This window comes from Arvicanthis niloticus, chromosome 14, assembly GCF_011762505.2.
Source record: "Arvicanthis niloticus isolate mArvNil1 chromosome 14, mArvNil1.pat.X, whole genome shotgun sequence".
NCBI classification, from domain to species: Eukaryota; Metazoa; Chordata; class Mammalia; order Rodentia; family Muridae; genus Arvicanthis; species Arvicanthis niloticus.
Genome location: NC_047671.1, coordinates 29732765 through 29757792, shown reverse-complemented (window position 1 = coordinate 29757792; position 25028 = coordinate 29732765). Strand labels below are relative to the sequence as shown.

Genomic DNA, 25028 nt, shown 5'->3' with positions numbered 1-25028 from the left:
ATAATCACTTCACTTAGGAACTGAGGCCGCTATGCCTTGGAATTCAGCTGCTCCACAGCAGGAAGTAACCATGGACCAGCGCATGTCCTTTTATTTTCTTCAGTAATTTTATTGTCTTCAATATTTATTTCAAACCTACTTTGAGCCAGCACACTCCTTTAATCCCAGCGCTCAGCAGGCAGTGGCAGGTGCATCTCTTTAGTTCAAGGCCATCCTAGTCTTCAGAGTGGGTTTCAGGACGATGAAGACTACACAGAGAAGCCCTGCCTCAAAAAATGAAACAAGCAGAAAACTATGCTGAGATATCATTTGCTAGTTCCTATAAGATAAATATCCTCACCACTACCTACAGCTTGCCCAATTTGCCAGTTTTGTTATTTGACGAGTTAATGGTGGTGTTTACAGTGCAGAATGAGGCAATTTGATAGTTTGCCGCTCAGCTACCTGACTTTCAGAAGTAAAGCTCATTCTAAATAACAGCTAAGCAGTAGCTCATCCTAGGTAAAGGGAGGAAGGAAACAATTCAACTTTTTTAAAAACCGATTTCAGTTTTCTTTTTGTTACTGTTTATGGATTGCATGCATGCACATGATATATTTTTACCACATTTCCCAGTTCATTGTCTCCTCTCCAGACCCTCCCTCATTCCACCTGCCGTCCTTCCCTCTCACGGCATCCGACTGGCGCTGCCAGCATGTGCATGCGGGTAGGGTCATTTACTGGCCAATGGATAGCCTCCAGAGGGTCATATTCCTAAAGAGAACTATTTCTTCCTCCTCGAGCATCTATCAGTTGCTCAGAGCTCTTCTTCTAGGTGGAGGGACCAGGGGTCTTCATGAACACTTTTGCTATCCATGCAGAAGTTTTGTCTTGCTTGATTTTATACATTCACAGATGCTATGAGTACCTATGTGCAACTACTCTGCCATGTCCTGAACCATTTTTTTTTCCAGAGTTATCCACTCTGGCTCTTTCCATCTTGCCTTCTCCCACGATTGTTGAAACTTGAGAGGATGGGATGGGCCTGTTAATCTCGTCTACTGTAAAAAAAATCTTCTGTTTCTGAGTGAGGATGAGAAGATGCACTAATCTGTGGTTGTGCGGATAAGAACTTAGGCAGCAGTTAAACACTATGCCCACTTACCAGAATAATAGTACTAAATTCTCTCCTAGAGCCTATGTCTTACCCAGCTATAAGTTTTTTCCCTCGTTAATGGTGACGCAGATAAATTATATCTTGCAGAGTGGGCCTTACAATCCAACCCTAAAGCAGTTGATTACTGCCATAGAAATGTGGCATTATTGAACCAATGAGTTTGTCAAGCCACTAGAACTATAGTTTACAAGTTTCACAGCTGGATAAGACTGTTGGTTACCTTACTTCCCTGGTATCACACCTAACATCTCCTGTACTATGAAAGCTGGAGTGTAGGGATGGCCACTCCCATTAGGGCATCAGCTGCATTTCTTCATGTTCTGTGACCCAAGAGTTGCAATAGACTATAATGTTTAGGGGTTGGAAAGAGGTACTGCTAACCTGCCTCTGGGCATTTTATTTATTTATTTATTTATTTATTTATTTATTTATTTATTTATTTTGGATAGCCTGTGGTATCTGGGAGAGCAGTGTTCCTTTGTTGCAGGGTAACACCATTTAAACTTCGTTTATATGTGCATGAGTGTGTGTTTCAGGAAGCTTTTATACTAGTAGGTCTCTACATGCCAGATGGTTACTTCTCAACCACGCCCCCCATGCCCCACCCTGCAACTCTCCTCACCCATTAGTTTATATTCCCTGTTCATACAACCTGAGATGTTTCCCTGCTCCCTCGTAAGTGTAAGCTTAGTCTCCCTTTGCCCCAAACTACTTTCCTGGGCACTTCCATTGAGAAATGTATTTCTAAAGATTCAGAGCTAGTACCCATTGTGATGTTTGCATATTTCCAGCACAGTTCACTGACTGCAAAATTCATTTCATTTTTCTTTACAGGAAAATAATGTTTCATTGTGTAAATGTCCCACGTGGTCATTATTCCATTTACCTGTTTGTGACCATCCTGACTATTGGAAAATAGAACAACAATGAACATTGATGACTTAGTGTTTCTGTAGTGAGATATAGGGTCCTTTGGGTTGTGCCCTGGCATGGTATACCTGAATTATATGGTTGAGATACTCTAGCTTTTTGAGGAATTTGCACACTGATTCCCATAGTGACTGCACATGTTTGCACTCTCACTATCAGGAAATAAGTGTTCTCCTTTCTACACATCCAAGCCAGGATTTGTTGTGAGTTGTTCTTATGGCCTTAGCCATTCTGACTGTGGTAAGATGAAATTTCAAAGGAGGTTAAATGTACATTTCCCTGATGCGTACCTCAGCCATTTGAGAACTATTGTTTACTTTTTTAACGTTTAAGTTTATTTTAAAGTCCTTTCTATATCCTAGACACTAACCCAGTGTTGGGTACGTGACTGGTATATCCATAGTTGGTGTTTCCCAATTTTTAAGCTGTCTCTTCACTTGAATGATTGTGTTATTTGCTCTATAGAAAGTTTTATGTCATGAGGACTCATTTGCTAATTGTTAGTCTTCATTCTTATGTTACCAAGGTCCTGTCTGGAAAGTCCTTTCCTGTGCTTGTAAGTTCAGGTGTATTCCCCCACTCCCTCCTTTAACAGACTGAAGCATCAGGCATTATATTGAGATTATTGATTCGCTTTCAGTTGAGTTGATACAGAGTGAAAGATGGTTCTTCTACGTGGAGTTATCTAGTTGGACCAGAGTCCAACTAGATAGAAGGTAGTTTGGTAGAAGGTTCTACCTTCACTCCAATATATTTTTTGTCCTCTGTAAAAATCAAGTGTCTGCAGGAGTGTGAATTTATTAATTCCATTGATTTCATTCTTTTTGGATGCTGACTTTATGCTATTTTGATTCCTATGGCTCTATAGAATAACTTAAAATTAGGGCTTGCAATATCTCAGCAGTATTTTTATCTTTTGGATTTATCTACTCTAGGTCTTTTGTGTTTTGATATAAAATTTAAAATTGCGCTTTTAATTTCTGTGATGAATTGCATTGGAATTTTGATGGCGATTGCACTGCATCTATGGGTTTCTCTCAGTAGGATGAACATTTCCACAGTATCGATCCTACCAACTCATGATGCCCATGAGTGATATAGCTGAATACCTTTGGGTGTATATGCCAATTTCTTTTTTTCATGGTCCTAAAGTTTTCATATTAGAGGTCTTTCACTTTCCTGGTAAGATTTAACCTGAAATACTGTTTGAGGTATGTAGAAGACTGCCTAATTTTGTGTAGAATTTTTCTTCTTGCTGCTTTCCTGAACACGTTCATCAACTGTAGGAGTTTTAGGAGTTAGTGCAATGCTGGCTTTATAAGAAGAATTTTGAAGCAGTCTTTACTCGTCTGTTTTATGGAACAGTTTGAGAAATATCAGCTTTACTTCTTCCTTAAAGATCTGGTAGAAGTCGGCAATAAATCCACCTACGCCTGCACTCGTTTGGGTTTGGAGGATTTTTATTGGGGACTCAACCTTGTTATTCATGATAGATTTATTTAAATATTTATGTCTTCCTGGATTACTCTGGCATGTCAGAAGCATTAAGAAACTTGTTCATTTCTTTAGACTTCACAGTTTTATGGAAGTTTTGGAAAAATGTCTTTTGTACTCTCTGGATTTCAGTGGTGTCTGATGTAGTATCTCCTTTTTCATCCCCAATTTTATTAATTTGGTTCTTCTTTCTTTTTGTTAATCTGTCTAAGATTTTGATCAAACTTGTTCACCTTTTCAAAGAACCATCTCTTCTTATAATTCATTTTATTTTTCCTCATTTCATTTGTTTTGATTTTGTTTCTCCAAGGTCTTACAGTATGCGACTAAGGTTTCTTTTTTTGGTTTTTTTTTTTTTTTTTTTTTTTTTTGGGTTTTGTTGTAAGCACTTATAGCTGTAACCTTTCCTCTTAGGACAGCCTTTGTTGCATCCTGCAGATTTTAGTATGTTGCATTTTCATTTTGATTCTATTCTAGTCTACTTTTAACTTTCTATTTTTTTATTTTTTTTAATAATCCAGCCAGTGTTATTAAATCTCCATGACTGTATATTTTCTGTAATTTTTTATTACTTCCAATACTTACTTATACTTTGTTGATGATAGATAAAATATATAGAATTGCTTAACTTTTCCTATAGTTGTTTAGAGATAGTTTATTTTTTATGTCCCAGAATATGTTGTATTTTGTTGAAGTATCCATGGACTACTGAGATAATTGTGTATTGTCTAGTGTTTGGACGGGATGCTCTGCAGGGAACTATTGGATCTATTTGACCTGTGATGTCACCTACCTCTTCTACTTCTCTTTGCATCCTCGCCCCCTAATGATCTGTCCTTTACTGAGTGTGTAGTGTTGAAGTTACATAATATTAATGTGTTATGGTGAACCAGTTGCATCACACTTAGCAGAATTCGCTTTATAAAGTTTGGTGCTTGAAAATTTGTCTTCTTCATGGCATGTCCCTTTGATCAGTATGAAGTAACCTACTGTATTTCTTTTGATTGGGTTAACTTACAAGTCTAGGAGACTTGACTACTCAGACAGTCAGAAGTCCCTTAAAAATACTAAGCTAAAAGCTCTAATGTATACATCAAGGACCTGGTGCAAACCCATTTAAGCCCTTGTGCTTCTTATCTCAGTCTTGGTGAGTTCAGATGCACCTGTCTTGGTTGATTCAAAGGACCTTGTTCTCTTGCTGTCCTCCATTTTCTCTGGGTTCTTACACTCTTTCCTCCTTCTCTTCCAGTGTTCCCTGAGCTCTTAGAGGAGGAATTTGATGGAGTCCTCCCATTTAGACACACACACACACACACACACACACACACACACACACACACACACACTATAATGTCTGACTGTGGGTCTTTTCATCTGTTCCCATCTGCTGCCCAAGGAAGCTTCTCTGATGATGACTAGATAAACCAGTGATCTGTGAGTATAGCAGAATGTCATTATAAGTCCATTCATTTCACTCATCCATTCATCCACTCATTTTAGACTAGTAGAGTTTGGTTTCATCATAGGCCTCTAGGCTAGCTAGTCTCTGGTTCTTAGTCACCGAAGCAGTGTTGCATTTGGTTTCCTTCTCATGGTGTGAGCCTTCAACCTAATAAGATACTGACTGCTCTCACAACTCTGTGTCACAATTGCCCTAGGATATTTTGTCAGCAGGACAGATTGTAGATCAAAGGGTTTGTGGCTGAGTTGCTGTTTATATCTGTCTTTTAGTAACCTGCACCACAGACACTACTCTGTGAAGGAGAAGGCTCCATATAGGCACCAGCCCAGCTTCTCCATGATTATAGAGTTGTATGTATTTTATACAGCAATAGGGCCCTTCTGTAAGTTAGAAGAGAGCATTCCTTTGTTTTAGCAACTGCTTGGGTTGTTTGTGGATTTTCATTGGATCCCTTGTCCAACAGTTCAGTTGAATTCAACCAAGTCCAGTTATTGGAAGCCTCGTTTGGTGACAAGTGATCACCATTTGAGACTCCATATCCCCATTGTTAGGAGCCCATACTAGGATCATCTTCATACGTTTTAGGAAGTTTCATATCATCCCTCAAATGGCTCTTAATACCAGTTGTCTCTCTCTGCATTCTCCTTGTCTACCCTGTGTCCCCCTCTCATTCCCCATCAAATCCTACTGTTCCTGTGCCTATGTGTCCTGAGTCCACCCCTTAAATCAGTTCTATTTCCCACCCTAAAGGAGATCCATGCATCCCCCCCCACACCCATCCTCTTTACCTTGCCTCTCCAAGTCTACAGGTTATTGCTTGGTTATAATTTTCATGATGGCTAATATCCAATTATTAGCTACTCCATATGACATTTGTCTTTCTGTGTCTGGGTTACCTCACTCAGGATGACTTTTTTAGTGTTATCCATTTGCCAGTGAATTTAATTATGTCATTTTTTTTTAACAGCTGAGAAATACTTCATTGAGTAAACGCACCACAATTTCTTTATCTGTTCTTCAGTTGAGGAACATCTAGGTTGTTTCTAGTTTCTGTCTACTATGAAAAGAGCAGCAATTAACATGGTTTAACATGTGCCTTTTGGGTATTATGGGGTGTCCATTGGGTTTGTGACCAAGAGTGGTATAGCTGGATCTTGAACTAGATCTATCTCAACTTTCTGAGGAACTGCCATCTGATTTCCACAGTGACTATATAAGTTTGCATTCCCACCAGCAATGGAGGACTGTTACCCTTCTTCCACATCTTCAGCATCATGAGCCGTCACTAGTGTTACTGATCCTAACCATTCTGACAGGTATACGATGGAATCCCAAAGAAGTTTTGATTTGCATTTCCCTGATGGCCAAGGATTTTGAACATTTCCTTAAGTGTTTCTCAGCCATTTGCATTTCCGCTATTGAAAATTCCATGTTTACCTCTGTACCCCATTTTTAAATTGGACTGCTTTTGTTTTTTGATCTAGTTTCTTGAATTCTTTGTGTTTTTAAAAGGACAATGAAAACATTGAAACTCAAAGGTGTTATTGAAAGTTCTGTATTGATTCCTGTCATTTTGTTGATCTTATGATATTTATTTTCTTTAGACATTATCACTTACCTAATGATATCTTTTTACTATCATCTCTTGGACATGCCTCACCCTTTCTTCACTCCAAAGTATTTCTTCCAGTTATTTCTTTAGGGCAGGGTTTGTTGTCACATTCTTTTAACTTGCCTTTACCACAAAAAAGTTCTTCTTATTCCTTTGATTATAATATATAGTATAGCCACAGTAGTCTATGCTGGAATCTCTAATTTTAAGGAACTTGGAGCATAGTCCAAGCCCCTTTGGCTTTTAAAATCTCCATTGAAAACTGTGTTACTCTGTGCAGCCTGCCTCTGTCTATGACTTGGCCTTCCCTGCAGCATTGAAGACCATGTCTTTTTTCTGTATATTCAATACTTGATTACTATATGACACGGGGAATTTCTTTTATGGTTCATTCTATTTGGTGTCTGTGTACTTGCAACTTGATAGGTATCTCTTTCCTTAGACTGGGAATTTTTCTTCTATAATTTTGTGGAAAATAATCTCTGGTCCTTTAACCAGGACTAGCTCCCTTTTGACATCTATAATTCGTAGTGTCCTATAGTTAATGCATGCTCTGTTCTTGGATGGTTTTATTCTTGTTTTCTTTGATTAAGTGAACCATTTCCTCTACTTTGTCTGCAAGCCCCAATATTCTCTTCTCCACTTCATCTATTCAATTGATAAGACTTTCCTCTGAATTTTTTATTTGGCTTACTAAACTTTTTATTTAAAGTTTTATTTCATTTGGGCTTTATTCATAATCTCTACCCTTTTATTAAATTGTATTTTCATATACCGAATCCATATTTTATTTAATATTTTTGTTTGCATGGTCTTTACTCTAGCATTTATTGACATCCTCTTTGATTTTTGAACATATTCATAATGCTTTTTTGAAAAACTTGTCATATATGTCATGTAAGGTGTCCTTCTCAGGGAACATTAACATTGGGGTGCTAATTTTTGGAGAGAATATACTTTCTGGGATATTTGTTTTTATGATTTTTGTTATGGGACCTAGGTATCTGAGGTTACATCATTGGTAATGCATTTTTTATGGATATATACCCTAACTTTGGTAGAGTGGACATTTGAATCTCTATAGGCTGTTATTCAAATTTGTCAGGTTTTAAACCAACTGGTTGATATTTTGCTTTCAGCCTTTGGCCCATAAAGTGTTGATGTGCATTGGGGGTATCAGAAATGGTCCTATCCCAGCTAGGGCTCTTACAACTTAATGAGCCCAGGAGCCAACCTTACACAGAATGAGCAGATTCTCACTGAAGATCCACAGAAATCTGTAGAAGGCTCCAAAGGTTCTATTGGTGGACATTAGGTAGAGGGTAGAGTTACCTGGAGAAGCTGCATGAACTCTATGGCTGGTCCTCCAGTGCTACATTAAGGCAGGATGGAGAGTCATTGGTCCTCTGACAGTGGTGTGGAGGTTGCTACCTGGGGTAGTTGTACAGAACTGTGCATGGTCCTTTCTAGCCAGGTCTGCAGGCCCTGGGCAATACTTCAACTTTTGACATACGCTCTTCTTTTCTTACAGAAAGCTGGTTGTGATGGTTTATTGGGGTCTCTTGCCAGGGAAGATCATTGTGGCATATGTAACGGCAATGGAAAATCATGCAAAGTCATTAAAGGCGATTTTAATCACACCAGAGGGGCAGGTAACTGTTCTTTATTTTTTCCTACTCAATAAACTGTAGTGTCTTTGTGGACAAAAACTAGATTAAATTTGATTTAGAGATCACAGTTTTTATTCTACTGAAGACATTTTCAGTGAGTTTTTAATAATTTCAGTGATGACATATAATATGTGGGACATGAGCCAGAAAGTTGAACAAGCTTATTTTTCAATAATGAAAACATGAAGTCATGTGTCGTGCATTCTAGAAGTTAGAGCAGGAAGGGAGTAATCTAATTGGCATCAGCTTATGTTACCAGACCTCTAAAATGCTTATTAGCCAGTGAAAAGCATGCCTAACAAAAATAGTGATTTGTAACAGCTTGAAACAACCATTGACAATATTAGTTTCAGGGTTTCAGCGTCCCATTCCCTTTTTGATAATCATTTTACTTAACTTTGGGGGTAAATTTTTGAAAGCTGAAATCTGAAACAGGATAGTGTGATGGAAATCAAAGCAGGGACAGCCAAACACAAGGAAAATTTCTATGTAAATTAATAGCAAGAGTCCCCTCCTCTCCTCGTTCCCATCTGTCAGTGCGACACACAGGGGATGTGAGGGATGTGACCATGTGACCCATGTAGTGTGTGTTTAGAGTTCCTTGCCACAAAAAGTGATTATTAGTATTGACACTGACTTATAATAACCCATAAGTACTTTATGTGCACACACACACATATATGAATAAACATATATACACACTTATATAAGTATACACACAAATATACATGAATAAACATATATATTCACACACACACACACACACATATATGTACACACACACACTTATATAAATCCACATATCACTACATGTCAGGTTCTCAAGCTTGCTGGGAAGACGCAAATCTTTTCTGTGCTTCATAGAGTCCTTTCCTGGACATATTATCATCTGTTGGGCCATCATTTATGACTGTTTTCTTTTTAAAAGATATCTTTTATTACATATGCATCTCTGTGTATGCTTGTGTGTGTGTCATGTGTGTGTGGGATGCCCACACAGGTGAGAAGAATGTGCTTGAGCCTCTGGCGCTGGAGTTCCAGGCAGTTGTGAGCTGTCTGACCAGGGTGCGCTAATCCAAACATTGCTCCTGTGAAAAAGCAGCAAATGCTTAGAGGAGCAAAAGCGTTAGCATATGCTTAATCACCTCTTCAGCCCTCATTTACAACCATTTCCACGCAGTCATTCATACACTTTCATCAACATTTCATTTAAATTTTAAAAGTTCAAGCAATAAAAAAAATTCTGATGATAAAAAATAAATTAGTTATATTTGAAGAACAGTCAATCAGTGTTGGACAGTCAATGAGACTGCAGTCATTTTAAATAAGTGAGCTGTTCTAAGGAGAAAGGCAGATGAATCTTTGGGAGGGGAAATGAAGTTGTTTGCTTTGCTTTGTCTTTGTAGAATAAAAGGCAAACAATTCAAATCTGCCAGCGGCCATTTAGGAAAGACAAGCCGCACTTAGCTGGAACAGGTTCTCTAACCTTCAGTTAAAAAATGTAACTGTGACAAATGGCTCACCCCCCACCATTCCCACAGTTGTGACATGAAGTGTTTTGCAGTACAGAATTCAAATGTCGTTTGAAAGATCACAACAGACTGAGCCTTTTCTTTCCTTCTCATTCTATTGGATTTGCTCTTCAAGAGCTAAGGCCACTTCCTGTCTCACAGTCCTCATTCACACAGAGAAGGAAACCTTTTGCTTCCCACATACATTCTTCTAAGTTCCCTTGACGTGTATGGTTCACCCTTTCCTCTGGCTGACGCTAGTATTTTCAAATGTGAGCCATAGGCATACACTTTTAAAGAAAGTATGGCAGTGCATCAGTATAATAGCTTCCTACCTTCTCAGTAGGGCTCTGTGCTCAGTCTGTCCAAGAACCTTCACCTGAAATCATGGCAGCTTTATAGTGAGACATCTCTCTCCATAGCCTTTAAAACATGGTAGTAGCAATCAAAACCAAAGGTGTGTGTTGGGGGTGGGGGTTGTCTAATCAGTTAGGAGAAGAGATTTTATCAGAACCCAGGATTCATGGCATGTTTTGCTGACTCTTACAGGTTATGTAGAAGTACTGGTGATACCTGCTGGGGCGAGAAGAATCAAAGTTGTGGAGGAAAAGCCGGCACATAGCTACTTAGGTAACTGGTGTTCCAGACTCAGGAACTTAGTGCAATCCTAACTCTCAGCTGTGGGATTTACATGACAGCAGAAAGTTGGTTTGTTTTTAGCTTCACATGTGAACTTCCCGGGAAAGCATCTCTTCTAATATTAAACACTAGTTTCCTTTTCTCCAAGGGACTACCAAGGAACAAAATCAATTTGCTTCTATGTGGAGAGAGAGAGAGAGAGAGAGAGAGAGAGAGAGAGAGAGAGAGAGAGAGAGAGAGAATAAAGTACTTCTAAATGTCAGTTCATGATACAAAAAAAATGAAACAGAACAAAACAAAATAAACTTCATTAAATGAGTATCATGCTTTATTCCAAATATATGCATATGTAATACACTCCATTAGCACATTTACTTCATATGTAAACATGCATGCATATGCAAATACATATAATTCCATGTGTGAATGCTCAGGTATTTTTGTGTAACGATTATTTTAGAAATAGGAAATGTTTACCCCTAAAAGGAAGCCATGCATAGTTAAAGTATGTGACCTAGTGTTAAGTTTGTCTGTCTTGCTTCACCCCAGAAAAATCTCACCTATGAAGAAAATACTTTTAAAGCTTTGAGCATTGCTTGTGGGGAAGACTAGATTGGCTATTTTAATTAGGTAAAATGGAAAAGATTAATATAACAAAGAAAGTACTATAATAGTGGAATCAAATAGAATGAAGCCACACTGGAAGACCAAACAGATTTAAACACTGCACTTTAAATTACCTTTTAAAAACACATTGCAGCCTTTTGCTTGAAAAAGTTATGTCCTTGTTATTCTCAACTGAGCAGTAAATGCCCCAGTAGGAAAACCCTTTGTCCATAGAGAACAGTCCATCTCACATGACGTTCCCACATGTATAAAAAGTATACATCCACAGTGTAAGTTCATCCACAGTATAAAAAGTAGTCTCGTCTTCACTTTGAATCATCTTTTCCATTAGGATTTGTCGTTTGGGGGTGGGGGAGACTTGAAATGACAAAAGAAAGTAAGAGAACTCCTTGATTATGTGAGATGTTCTTTAGTTTGATACCTCCCTGTATATATCTGATTTAAGTTACTTCCTATGGCTTTTCATGAGTTGTAAGTACAAGATCACCCTAAATTCAAGTGAGTCCAAATACCCAGCTTTAGAAGATAGTGGTGGTGGATGACTAAGACACATTTACTCAATAGACAACCACTGATCACACTCACGTACATTTTCTTTATTCCCAAGCTGCAAAAAATAAATAAGTAAATAAATAATACTTAGCTGTCTCGGATGAACCTTCAGCTAAACTTTGAGTTCAGTAAACTTTGAGCTAATGTGAAAAGATTTAATAACCCAACAAATGAAGCTAACTAAATCAGCCAGGTTTGCAAACGAGGAACCACTATGCTGCCCTCAGCGATCTACTTTGTTTTTCTATCGCCCTGCATGGTTACCATAGTTACCATATTCTTCAAGGTTAACAATTTTTTTTTTGAAACAACAAGTGGTCACATTATTTGATATGTAAACATTCCTGGACCCTGAATGTAGTCTTCAAATGTTCTCATATGTTGGGGCTCTGGGCCCTTTGCTCTTTTGGGTCTTGCTCTGTCTCCAGAGAATCTCATCTAGAAATGCTACATGTCTATCTGTTGAAAGTCATAAAGACAAAAACAAACAAAAACACTCCTCAAGTTTCAATAAGATAATCGATTTCTGCCGTATTCTAGTGGAATACTGTTTTTGCTTATTTTCATGAAAATTATACTTTCCTGTGGTTTTGTAAAGTTTGATGCAAATGGGTATATAAAACAACAGAAATAAATCTATCCTTCAGAGCTCCTCAATCCAGAAATCCAAAATTCATTTCAGTGGACTAAGCTAAAGGGTACACACATTTTTTGTCTTTGAAAGATCATGTGATAGCAGCTCTGTCCCCTAGCTTCTGGTGAGTGCCAGCATTGCTTCCTTTGTGGTAGCATCATGCCAACAGCTGCCTCCATGATCTGTTGCCTTTCCTTCACTGTTTAACTCTGCCTCGGTGACTTCATATAATGACAGGCATGATTGCATTTAGGAGCTCCTCCATGATTCAGGACAACTCTGTGCACTACAGAAGGCAGCTTCCTTTATCTTCTCAGGCTGCAATGACAAAATACAAGAGACTGGCAGTCTACGAATAAGTCAAATTCATTTTGCACTTTGGAGAGCTGGGTAAACCAAGATCAAAACCCTGGCAACTTTGCTGTTTCCTGAGAGCCCAGTCTAGGTTTGTAGAAGACATTTTATTTCCTCACAAGGTAAAAAGGGTTAGCAAGCTATTCAGACTATGATGGATACTCTAACCTGTTCCTGAGAGCCGAGCTTTTTTTGAAAGACTGCACAATTTCATCACCTCAGGAGTTTTGTATGATGCTCATATTTAGGAATGTGGGGAGCATCTCCAGGACCATCATTCAGGTTACCATAATTACTCATTTCTAACCAGCTGCTTAACCTGGTGCCAAGAGCCTTTCTTGACCCCTGCCTTTGTTTCCAGCTCTGATCTGATGCATTTGCATATCCTGCCACCTGCTCAAAACTGTTGTTCTCCATGTGCACTTGGAGCTCAGTCCTGCCTCTTACACTTTAGTCCTTCCATAGTTTGTGACGTCTAAATTTTCTTATTTCTTTGCATTTACTATGTCCAGGGCCATTGATAATTGTTAAGGATGTTTTGCTCATTGCCTTCTCTGCAATGACAAAAATAACATCTGCTATGCAGGAATTAATCTCAACATTTTGACTAAATTGCATAAAGGAGAGATGTTTTACACCTGTAGAGTGGTTGCTATAGAACACGTAACATGCATCTGTTAAGTAAAGCCTTCAACACCTGGCTGAAGCAGATACTTCTAATGTGAATTCAAAATTCAAAATTTCCAATTAAAAAGTTCAGAAGAAATAACAGAAAATATATTGGAGGTTTGTGTCCAGTGTTGCAAGTCTTTTGATCTGTGATCCTGAATTCAAATCCAAAGTGTCTAGTTACAGAATCTGTGTTTTGAACACAGATAGACCAGTACACCAAGCTAAGTTTGTGTTTGTGTGTCTGTGTGTATGTCTTTGTGTGTGTCTCTGTTTGTGTTCTAATGTTTATGGATGTTTTGTCTATACGTATTTGTATTACTTGAGTGTCTGGTGCCCATGTCTTCAGAAGAAAGCATCAGATTCCTTGGAACTGGAATTATACATATTGAGCTGCTATGTGGATGCTGGGAATCAAACCCAGGTCCTCTTCGAAAGCATAATTACTCTTAACCACCCATCCCGGTCTCCAGCCTCTGGCATAAATCTTTTTAGTGGAGCTTTAGAAAAAAAATTGTTGCTTTTCATGAAACCACTGGAATTTTCTAAAGTGAAAGTCCTAATTGAACACATGCTCCTTTGACTCCACACATATTACCTCTTTTCTCCCTTTTTTATACTTAGGTAATTGGTTGGTATAAATAAGGTAGGGGTGTAAATCATAAAATATGTTCTTCCGTGATCACTGTTTACAATCCTACCTCTTCCTTGTACAGAAATCTACCCACACCTAATCTTTTGTCATTATTTTTTATTGTTTCTGCTATTGTTATCTTAAGAGCACACAGTTTGAAAATTGAGTCTTATATATAATATGTCTTCAATCCCTACTCTTAATTATTGCCAACTTTCAAAATAATGTCTAATTTTCTCAGTAGCACAAATGTTACCCCCGTATATTTTGCTTTTCTTATATATTATGATTTGAGCCAAGTGCGTGCTGTTCTCTTCCTTACTGATGTAATGAAGAGTGTAGACTCCAAGGTGGGAGCAAACTGACCAACTGAATCAACCCACAGTAGAGTAGGAAGGGGAAAGAACCAAGGGCTTCCAGAGACCCTGAAGCAGTTGAACTGAGGCATGTTGAAGTGTGACTCTGGTGAGAGCTAGTTAAGGATTCAAGGGTGACCTCTAGGTTTTGGTGAGGAGTGATACAGGACACATGGATGAGGAAAATGAGAAGTTACACAGTGTTAACATACTAGATTCTAAAGACCTGCAAGTTGAAATGCATCATAAAACACTCCTCACATGGCTCCTCTGGGGACAGGAAGGAAATTGTAAGAAGTCTTCAAAGGAGGTATGTTTAGAAAAATAAACGAAAATAGATTTTTTGGCAGACTGATCATTCTTAAACAATTCAAATTGTTGACATCAACTATATCTTATTGCATGGGAGACATTTAATCACCTCCCTATACAGTTTTCCTTTCCAGTACTCTTTCTTTTAATTATACTCACTTGTTATTGGCTTCTCTGAAGAGTATAGCATTATTTTGTTAATGATTGATCAGTTAGCCTAAACTGAATAAAGCATGTGTTCTTATTTATAAAATCATTATAGCTTGTGAGTTCCAAAAAAACAAAAAAAATCTCACCAAAGCCTCAAATCTAACCTACTCTGTCTGAAATTTCATACACAGGGCACCAGGGCAAACACCTCACTAAAAATAATTTGAAATGAACAAAAGATAAAGCAACCCTCCATTTTAATATTTACCTCTTAATTTGATTACTTCAAGACGCTGTCACAAAGAGCTACAGGCTAAGTGGGTTATGAACAGTATAATTTTCTTTTCAGAGCTCTTAAGACTGGAAGTCTGAGCTCAGGGGACCACTGTGGTTGGGTTCTGATGAAGATTTTTTATGAGCTGGAACCTACTAACATCTGTGTCCTTACATGGCAGAAGGAAAGGAAGCAAGGCCTCCCCGGGCTCTTAGAAGCACACTAATCTCATTTATGAAGATTGTGCCCTACTAACCCCAGCCAACTCCAGTTACCTCACAGTGACCCCACTTCCTAATCACATCACAGTGTGGATGGAGTTGGGTTTCATCATGGGAACCTTGAGGGAGAAACAGCAGCCTGTAACATGTCTGAATGTGAGGCAAATTAAGAAATACTAAAATGCCAAAGCTACAGTGAACACAGAACGGTGAACAATGAGCCTGCTGAAGTTCCACTGGACACCAGGAACTAAAGTCAGACTCTGAAAACCAGGGAGATGCTGTAGATAGAGAATAAAGCCAATGGTGTTACAGAATAACTCTCATGGGAGGTTTCCACTCCAAGTGGGACTTCAAAGGATTCCAAGGTTTGTGTGATGCAGGGTCAACAATAAAATTTATATGTGAGCGGAGAAAGCAGGGATGTTTCTTCAACAACATTAGTGTGAGATGGGAAAAGCTGGAAGAAGCTGAGGAGAAGGGTGGCCCTGTAGGAGGACCAGCAGTCTCAACTAACCTGGACCCCCGAGATCTCTCAGACACTGGGCCACCAACCAGGCAGCATACACCAGCTGATATGAGGTCCCCAACACTTATACAGCAGAGGACTGCCAGGTCTGGCCTCAGTGAGAGAAGATGCACTTAACCCTCAAGAGACTAGAGTGGGGAGGTCTGGTGGGATGGGAGGTTGGGAGGGTGGGGACATAGTTGTGGAGATGGGGGGAAGAGATGTGGAATGTGGAACAGTCAGAAGGAGGAGCGGGAGTGGATTAAAATCTGGACTGTAAAAGAGATTAAATAAAATTTAAAAAAAAATACTAATAATTAAAAAAAAGATGGACATGGAAAATCAACAGTCCTGAGGATTTGCAATGCAAAGCAATGCCACATATATTTAGCATCTGCTTCATCTAGCTGTGAAACCACAGACCCCTGGGAGTATTTTGTCTTATTTCAGTATCAGTATGACTGATATGTGCTGAGAGAAACACTTTCCAAAAGCAATCCCCCCTCAAACCAGGTTTCAAAAACTTGGGGAATTCAACAAATAGCGTATTAAAAATAATCCAGAAAACAAAAAACAAATAGACCCCATGAGGCAAACACCACATTGAATCAGAGAAGATCAAAACAATATACAAGTTGTGTCACACGTAGAAAATGTAAACAGAATTTCATAAATAACCAGCTTATTTATCGTTTTAGAAAACCATTAAGAAAGTACAGAAAGAAGCTCTGATTTCAAAGAAAATGATTCAGTTGGCTTCAAAAAGCCTTTATTCTGAAATATATAAAATCATAATTTTGCCGGGCAGTGGTGGCGCACACCTTTAATCCCAGCACTTGCGAGGCAGAGGCAGGCGGATTTCTGAGTTCGAGGTCAGCCTGGTCTACAGAGTGAGTTCCAGGACAGCCAGGGCTACACAGATAAACCCTGTCTCAAAAAAAAACCCAAAATAATAATAATAATAATAATAATAATAATAATAATAATAATAATAACAATTTTCTGGGTATTTAAAAAATTATTCTTGATTAGTATAAAACAGCAATACATTTAGATATATTAACCACATGTGACAAATAGCATTTGTGGTGTATTTGAAGAACCCTGGACTCCCCCCTTTGCCTAAGCTATTTTGTAGCAAATTAGTAGCAGTTTCTTTCACTTTGATGGTTACACATCGAAGTCTTATTAGTGTGGAGGCCTTTTAATCTCTATTATGTTTAATTTGTGCTGGATTTTGTTTTTATGGAACTTTCCACATAGATATTTTAAATGAGTTTTTTTTAAGTCTGCTCTATAATATTTTTCTTTCTTTTTTTTTTTCTTTTTTTTACCTATTCACTTTACATTCTGCTCACTGCCCCCTGCCTGGTCACCCCCTACTACAATCCTTTTCCTATTTCTTCTCCCTGTCTTCTCTGAGTGGGTGGGAGTTCCTCAGAGTATCTCCCCAAGCCTGGCACTTGGAGTCTCTGTGAGCCTAGTCACTTCCTCTCCCTTTGTGGACAGAATTTATATTTTCATATATTCTTTGGTGCCATTTGGTAATTGTTTTCTGCAGGGAATAATTTGTTTCATTTGTCTTCTTGAAGTGGTTGGCTTAAAGATGTTGCTGATATGTTCTTATTGCACCATCACCCAGAAGGACAGTGTTTGGACCCTTATTTCTACCACTGTTACATTGTATCCTGTTTCCTCGACCAGTTTAAGCTTTATCTGTTAGTCTCTCCAAATAACCAACTTGTGGTGTTGCTGATTGCCTCTGCTGTTAGTCTATTTCTGTTCGATTAGTTCCTTTGTCATTTTCTTCCATTGGCTTTGAACTTTAACTGCTCACCTACCAAACATAAAGACAGAAGAGTAACTTTGGCTTCCCTCTTCCTTCTTTCCTCTTCTGACACTTCAGAGCTACAAAAGTGCCTCTGTACCCACTTCAGCTGTGTTTTACAATGCACTTTCCGTTCAAGCTGTTTTTATAGTACCGTTGTGGTTTCTTCTTGGAGCTATGAGTTATGTCTGAATATACTTAATTTACAGTTATTTTGAGATACATTGGGGCAAAAGAATACATGCAGTCAGCTGTCAATTGAGACTTTGTTTGTCACCTTTAGCCTGAAGGAGTTATTCTGAAATCTCCAGCTATAATCTTTACTGTCAGTTACAATATAATAGTTTAAGTTTCCTACAAGCTTACAGATATTCTTTTTGTCTGATCAATTAGGGAACGAAGAGTAAAGCACTATCAAAAATGAATTTTTCTTCCTCTCACAATTAGATCATTTATGCATTTTGATGCTATAGTATGTATTTAAGATTGTTATATAATCTTGATAAATTATATAGATATAGATTAATTTAAGTGTGTGTGTGCACGTGTGCACATGTGCATGTTAGTGGTACATGCATGTGCATGTGCAGTGTCATGAAAGTGTGAATATGTTGTGTGTGTGTGTGTGTGTGTGTGTGTGTGTGCTCTTAACTCCTTTCAGACAGGCTCTCTTAATGAACAAGAAGCTCACCATTTTGGCTGAGTTACCTGTAAGCTCCCAGGATACAAGCCTCCAAACGCTGGAGTTGCAGGCATGATCAACCACACCACGCTTTGTATATGAGCTTTTGGAAGTCAGATTCATATATATTCATATGCTTGCAGAGCAAGCACCTACCCACTGGTCTAGCCACCCAACCCTCATAGATCATCTTAGATTCAAGTTACTTGTAAGATAGAGGCATTTGTGAAATTGCAAGATAGAAATACTCCTGTAAGCCTATGTTGTCTGGCATGGAGACAGCCAGTGACCCACTTTATGATTAGTGTCCCCTGCTTCATGTTTTTCACCCTCTTAATCTTGGTCTGTAGTTTTAAGCTGTATCTTTACAAGTTGAAAATATCATTTTGCACCTCCTTAATCTCCTTTTGTTGTCTTATTGCTCTAGCTAGAACTTCGTGTACTATATTGAATAGATTTGGGGAGATTGGGCATCCTTGTCTCATCCCTGATTTTAGTGGGATTGCTTCAAGTATCTCTCCATTTAATTTGATATTGGATGTTGGTTTGCTTTATACTGATTTTATTATCTTTAGGTATGGGCCTTAAATTCCTGATCTCTCCAATACTTTTAACATGAAGGGGTGTTGTATTTCGTCAAATGCTTTTTCAGCATCTAAGGAGATGATCATGTGATTTTTTTCTTTGAGTTTGTTTATATAGTGGATTATGTGGAGGTGATGGAGTTTCATATATTGAACCAGCCTTGCATCTCTGGAATGAAACATACTTGACTGTGGGGAATAATGGTTAGGATGTGCTCTTGGACTTGGTTTGCTAGAATTTTATTGAGTATTTTTGCATTGATATTCATAAGTGAAGTTGATCTGAAGTTCTCTTTCTTCATTGGGTCTTTATGGAGTTTAGTTGCCGGAGCAATTGTGGCTTCACAGAATGAATTGGTTAGTGTTTTTTTCTGTTTCTATTTAATGAAATAGTTTGAGGAATTTTGATATTAGCACTTCTTTGAAGGTCTGGTAGAATTCTGCACTAAAGCTATCTTGTCCTGGGCTTTTTTTTGGTTGGGAGGTGTTTAATGACTTCTTTTTTCTTAGGGGATATGGGCCTGATTAGATAGTTTACCTGCTCTTGAATTAACTTTGATATGTGGTATCTGTTTAGAAAATCATCCATTTCATCTAGATTTTCCAATTTTGTTGAGTATAGCCTTTTGTAGTAGAATCTGATGATTTTTTTGGTTTTCTACAGTTTCTGTTGTTATGTCTCCCTTTTCATTTCTGATTTTGGCATCTATTTTTGTAACCTGAAGGCTTCCACAGTTTAATCAACATCCCCCCATCTCTGACATAATAATAGACATATTGATTTTTTTCTAATGGTTCATCTCTTCTCTAAGTCATTTTCCGATTTGCCTGGCTACTGTTGAGCAAGGTATGTTCTATTATTTTATTTTGTCTCATTGACTTGCATATTAGGTATAGCTAATAAGTTTATATTCCTGGCATTTATCTACTTCCTAATGTGTTTGAATCACTCTAATATGTTGCAATCACTTGCTTGAAGCCATCAATCTCTCACTAAATGAGTTTCATTAGTTTGTGCATTTATACAGCTATTCATATCTACTTTCCTCTTTCTTACGGTGCTCCCACCTGATACCATTTTCTGTCAGAGTGAAGAACACCTCCTCCTCTTCCTCCTCCTCCTCCTTTTCTCTTCTTCCTCCTCTTTTTCCTCCTCCTCCTCCTCTTCCTCCTCCTCTTCTTCTTCTACTTCTCCTTTTCTTTCTCTTTCTATTTTTTGAGAGTAAATCTGTTGCAAACAACAAATTTCCTAAGGTTTTGTCTGAAAACTTGTTTTAGCTTTGTGTCTAAAAATATTTTTACTAGGTATAGAGCTCAACTTTTTGTTTGTGTTAATTTTTTAATCATTGAAAGCATATCTCTTTCATGTATCTAATATTTTCCAATTTTTTGTATGTGATTATACTATAATTACATTATTTACTTCCTCTCCCTTTGCTCCATCCATACCCTTTCATATGCCATTCATTTTCTCTCAAACTCATGGCTTCATTTTTCATTAGTTATTATTATATGCATATATGTATGTACATTTATACATACATATTATGTATATGTATGTGATGTATATGTATATGATCTATATCTATATATGTATATATTAATAAACAATCTCAGTTTATACAATATTACTTGTATGTATGTGTTTAGTGCTTGACCACTTGGTATTGGATAAATAATTCCCTGAATAAGGCTCTCTCTCTCCCATTCTGAGACATTCCGTAGTTGCATGTAGTTTCTTGTGTAGGGTTGAGTCCTTATGGGCTACCCCCATATACATTGTTTGGTTTACTAATGTCAGTCTTGCTCAGCTCATGTTCAGACAGTTGTGTTGGTGCAGCTTTATGGATGTAGCTTTTGACATTCCTTAGATACCAAATCTCACAAGAAATACGCTGCTTCTCTGGCTCTTACAATCTTCCTGCCCCCTCTTCCTCCATGACCCCTGAGCCTTGTGTGGAGACTTTGTGTTGTAGACCTATGAGTTGAAACTGGGCTTCTCAGCTCTGCATTTTGATTGATTGTGGTTTCTTGTAATGGTCTCCATCTGCTGCAAAGAGAAGTTGCTTTGATGAGGGGCGAGAGCTGCAATTATCCTCATATACAAGGACACATATGTAGAATGTAGTGAGGCATTATGCTAGTTTAATAAAGTGCTACTTTTATGTTCTCCTTCAATATCCCCGACTTCTCTAGCCCTAAGTAATTGACTGAGTTCCTTTGACTTGCATTATTGCTAATGATACATGGACATTTAATGACTTGTTACATTTTTAATTTAATGTTTTAAAAATTTTTATCTATGGGTATTATATTTATACCCTGTCTCTTTCCTGAAACTCCTTTCATATCCCAAGCCTTCTCAAATTCAGTACCTCCTCTTCCTTAATTATTGTTACATATGTTTGTATGTGTGTGTGTTCAGCCTGCTGAGTCTTGTATGTAGGGTTGGATAGCCTGTGGGGCTCATCTCTGGGGAAGACTGATGCTTCCACTCTCTGCAGTCATTATTTAGGTAGCTCTTCATCTACAGATGGAGTCTTGGAATCTTTCAATTGGTGTTGTCATTGTGACAGTCTTATTTAGAAATCTATACTGTTGAGAGTTCATGTCTACAACTTCTTGTCATGTGTAGAAAACACAGTCGCTCAAAAGTCAGACATCCTTCTCCTTTGGTTCTTACCATCTTCCCTGTCCTTCTGTGATGTTTCCTGAACTTTATGCTTTCACGTTATGTTGTAGATGCATCAAGTTCCTGTTAGGCACCCAACAGCCAGCTGTTCTCTGTATTTTCACCATTTGGGATTTCTGTGATCTTCTCCTTGTGCTTCAAAAGAACCTTCATTGTTGAGGCATGAGAACTATATTTTATTTAGTTTTTAAAATGCCCATTAGTAACAGATACTTTTTTCCTTTCAGACCACTCAAAACTATGTTCTCCCAATGACTTCTGTTCTCTCTCTCTCTCTCTCTCTCTCTCTCTCTCTCTCTCCCTCTCCCTCTCCCTCTCCCTCTCCCTCTCCCTCTCCCTCTCCCTCTCCCTCCCTCCCTCTGTGTGTGTGTGCATTGTTTCTTTTCATGAGTTCCTTGTACCTTTTAAGACCTGTGTATTTAGATTTTTTTTAAAAGAAAATGTAAAATACCTTTAAACACTGTGTTGTAAGATACTTTGTGTGTCCTTGTTCCGTTTTCTGGAATTCCAGTCACATCAGTGTGATCCATAAGGTGGTTCTTGCTTGTCTACCTTGCTCTGTTTTTGTTCATCGTGGCTTTCTTCTCTGAAGTTAGTTTTTTCCTATGAAAGTGTCTTTGTCTAGTATGTTTTAGGACCATTGATTAAGTTCAGTACTTGGTATGTGATATTCTTTTTTGTTCTAAGGCATTTGATTTAATTATTTTCCAGTTCCCATTGTTTTCCAACATTACAAACCTTTCTAGAATGTGTGTGCATGTTTAAAGGCTTGACTCACTTGTTCCACTATCTTTAGGATTCTTGAATGTCATTTTATTCCTGAGTACCCCTACTTAATTATTATAGGTTAATTGTGCAGTAGCCACATCCCCAGCGGGTTTTTAATTAGATGGTGAACATGATTAATATAGTATGGATGAGTGGTTGTGTTATATTTTCCTTATTACTGAGAATAAACATTTTGCTGGAGAATTAATTTACTACTAGATCAGCTATGTGTCGAGACTGTATAAAAGTTATGCTAGAATTGACTCAGGCTGCTTTAATATGAAGTCTGGGTTTTTTTTTGTTTTTTGTTTTTGTTTTAATTTGGCCACCTGATTTTTAGGGTCTCTATCTTCAATAGCTACACGCCGTGGAATTACCCAGAATTTGTTTTTATTTTTCTTTATAACTACTTGACCTTAAAAAAAAAAAAGAATGTTTAAAGTCCTTAGGTTCTTGGCGCTGTTCATTTCCCAGCTTTGGGGAGTCACACCCTATTTGTTTGAAGCTGAATATTCAGCTGTAAGGTCAAAGGTGTCCTGTGAATGCTGTGGGATCTTTTTTTCTTGTAGCTCACCCTTCTCCACTGCTCCATAAAACAGATGATGCTTGCCATCACAGCCAGTGCGACCTCCTTTCCCTGTGCCTCCCTCCGCCTCTGTAAAGCCTTCCCAGTCTGGGCCCTGTATAAGGTCCACCTCCCAGCGAGGGCTCTGGTAAATATCTTCAGGGAGACAGCCAAACAATCATAGAGATTATACCAGGTTTGTTCTCCACCCTCATGGAGAGTTTAAAAACTGTTTCTCCGTCCATTATCTAGTGCGAAACAGAACAGTCCCACTGATCACCAGAAGCAAGATTGTCAAAAATATTTTTTAAGTTAATGAAGTAAAACAAGCAAGGACTCCCCACCCCGAAAAAAAAAAACCCAAGAAACACAATATGTACAGAGACCTATTTCTGAATGAAGTGACTTGTAAGCCAATAAACTGTGTGGATCTGTATGTATATGTGCATGCCATTTTCTAGGAAATGTTGAAAGCCAAAACATGAATAGAGTCTGAATATCATATTCCATAAACCCCAAAGGAACTTTTAAGGCATTTTTATTGAGATTTTCAGGAACTATAAATTGATCATTGTAACCTTAAATACAAGCTTGGAAATTGGAAAATGCTGATCAATACATTTCTCAAAATATTTAACTTGCAAAAATGAAGTATAAGCAGATGCTAAACCATATAAACCAATCCATTAGTTGTTTGGTTTTTTTTTTTTTAAGCTTTAATGTTGTCTAAGGTATGTCCACTTGTTGATGCTAACAGACATTGGAAATATTTTGAGATGTTTTTGGATCAATGTATTTCTTTTTCAGTAAAAAGAAATAATAATTTAACACTGATCTCACAAAATTAAAAATATGTATGTGTCTTTAACTTCCCTTTAGACATTCTTTTAGTATATGCTAAGGATATTTTTTTTCAGAGAAGATTGACACAGTAAATTTCAATACTTTCATAAGCTTGTTGCTTGTATTAATGGCAGGGAATACACACAGCAGAACAACGTTGATGGAACAGCTAAACCTTAGCAAGTGGTTGATGTTAAAGGAGACAGAAGCATCTAACAGACATTGAAAACTGTTTTGACTTCAGTAGCAACAGGGCCAGTGGCTTAAGACTTGCATCGGAGTTTGAAGACACATTGAAACGCTTTTAAGAAAATAATGTCAAGACGTTACTCATCAGCAGCTCTGTCTGCACTCATCGTGTATTTCATCTTTTTATAGCTCTCCGAGATGCCAGCAAGCAGTCTATAAACAGTGACTGGAAGATAGAACATTCTGGAGCATTCAGTCTGGCTGGAACTACAGTCCATTACATAAGACGAGGCCTGTGGGAGAAGATCTCTGCCAAAGGTCCCACAACCACACCTTTACATCTCCTGGTAAGAGGCAGAAATGGGACAGTGTTATAAAACCAGCTTCTCATGGCAAGGAAAATCCCTCTCCCTCTCCTGCTCCCTCTCCCTCTCCCTCTTTCTCTTCCCTCTCTGTCTCTCTCTCCCTCCTTCCCTTCCTCTCTCTCTTACCCTCTCTGCCCTTCCCCATCTGGTTTTTAAGTATCAGAATTATCAGAACGGTATTTAAAATTGTTGTAAGAGTTGAAATATTTTTAAGAACTTTATAATATTTTAAATTGTGATATCTAAAATAGTAATTATTAAAAGTGGACCAAAATCTTCTAGAGAATTAGCAAGCTCATAGTGGAAATAGAAGTGGAAATGGATGACGGAAGAATAAGGAAAACCCCTTTTCCTCCTTGTAAACCTTCTGGTTTTTTGGATATTCATCAAGTTGGCAATAGTATGGAAATCACAGCAATTATCATCCATTTAATGGAATTCATCTGTGTCTGTAGAGTGTGCCTTTGATAAAGTATTGTTTTGAGATGAGAGAGTTGGTAAACCCAACTTAAGACAGCGTTCAGTCTCCCCACTGTGTGTCTCACTATGTTAGTGGATCGCTACAAGTGACCATGAGTACTGCACTGCTCGTCATTGTAATGTTCTTCATCATGTGGCAAAGACTAAATGTGCATCAAGAGAGACTTGAAAGGGAAAGGACTAGAACAGTGGGATTGTTTTTGCACCACTGGGTTGTTTTTTTCATAGACCTTGATCAAGGTATTCAGAGCTGATGGCAAACTACCC

At 38.0% G+C, this 25028-nt stretch overlaps 1 protein-coding gene across 1 annotated transcript in view; it reads left to right on the top strand.

Moving 5' to 3' along the window:
• Positions 1–25028, top strand: part of Adamts19 (ADAM metallopeptidase with thrombospondin type 1 motif 19) — a 177635-nt gene that overhangs the window by 111983 nt on the left and 40624 nt on the right. The window contains exons 16-18 of the mRNA XM_034517656.3: positions 8186–8306; positions 10385–10465; positions 24106–24263. Of these exons, the coding sequence (XP_034373547.1) occupies positions 8186–8306; positions 10385–10465; positions 24106–24263 (360 nt within the window). The remainder of the gene's footprint in view (positions 1–8185; positions 8307–10384; positions 10466–24105; positions 24264–25028) is intronic.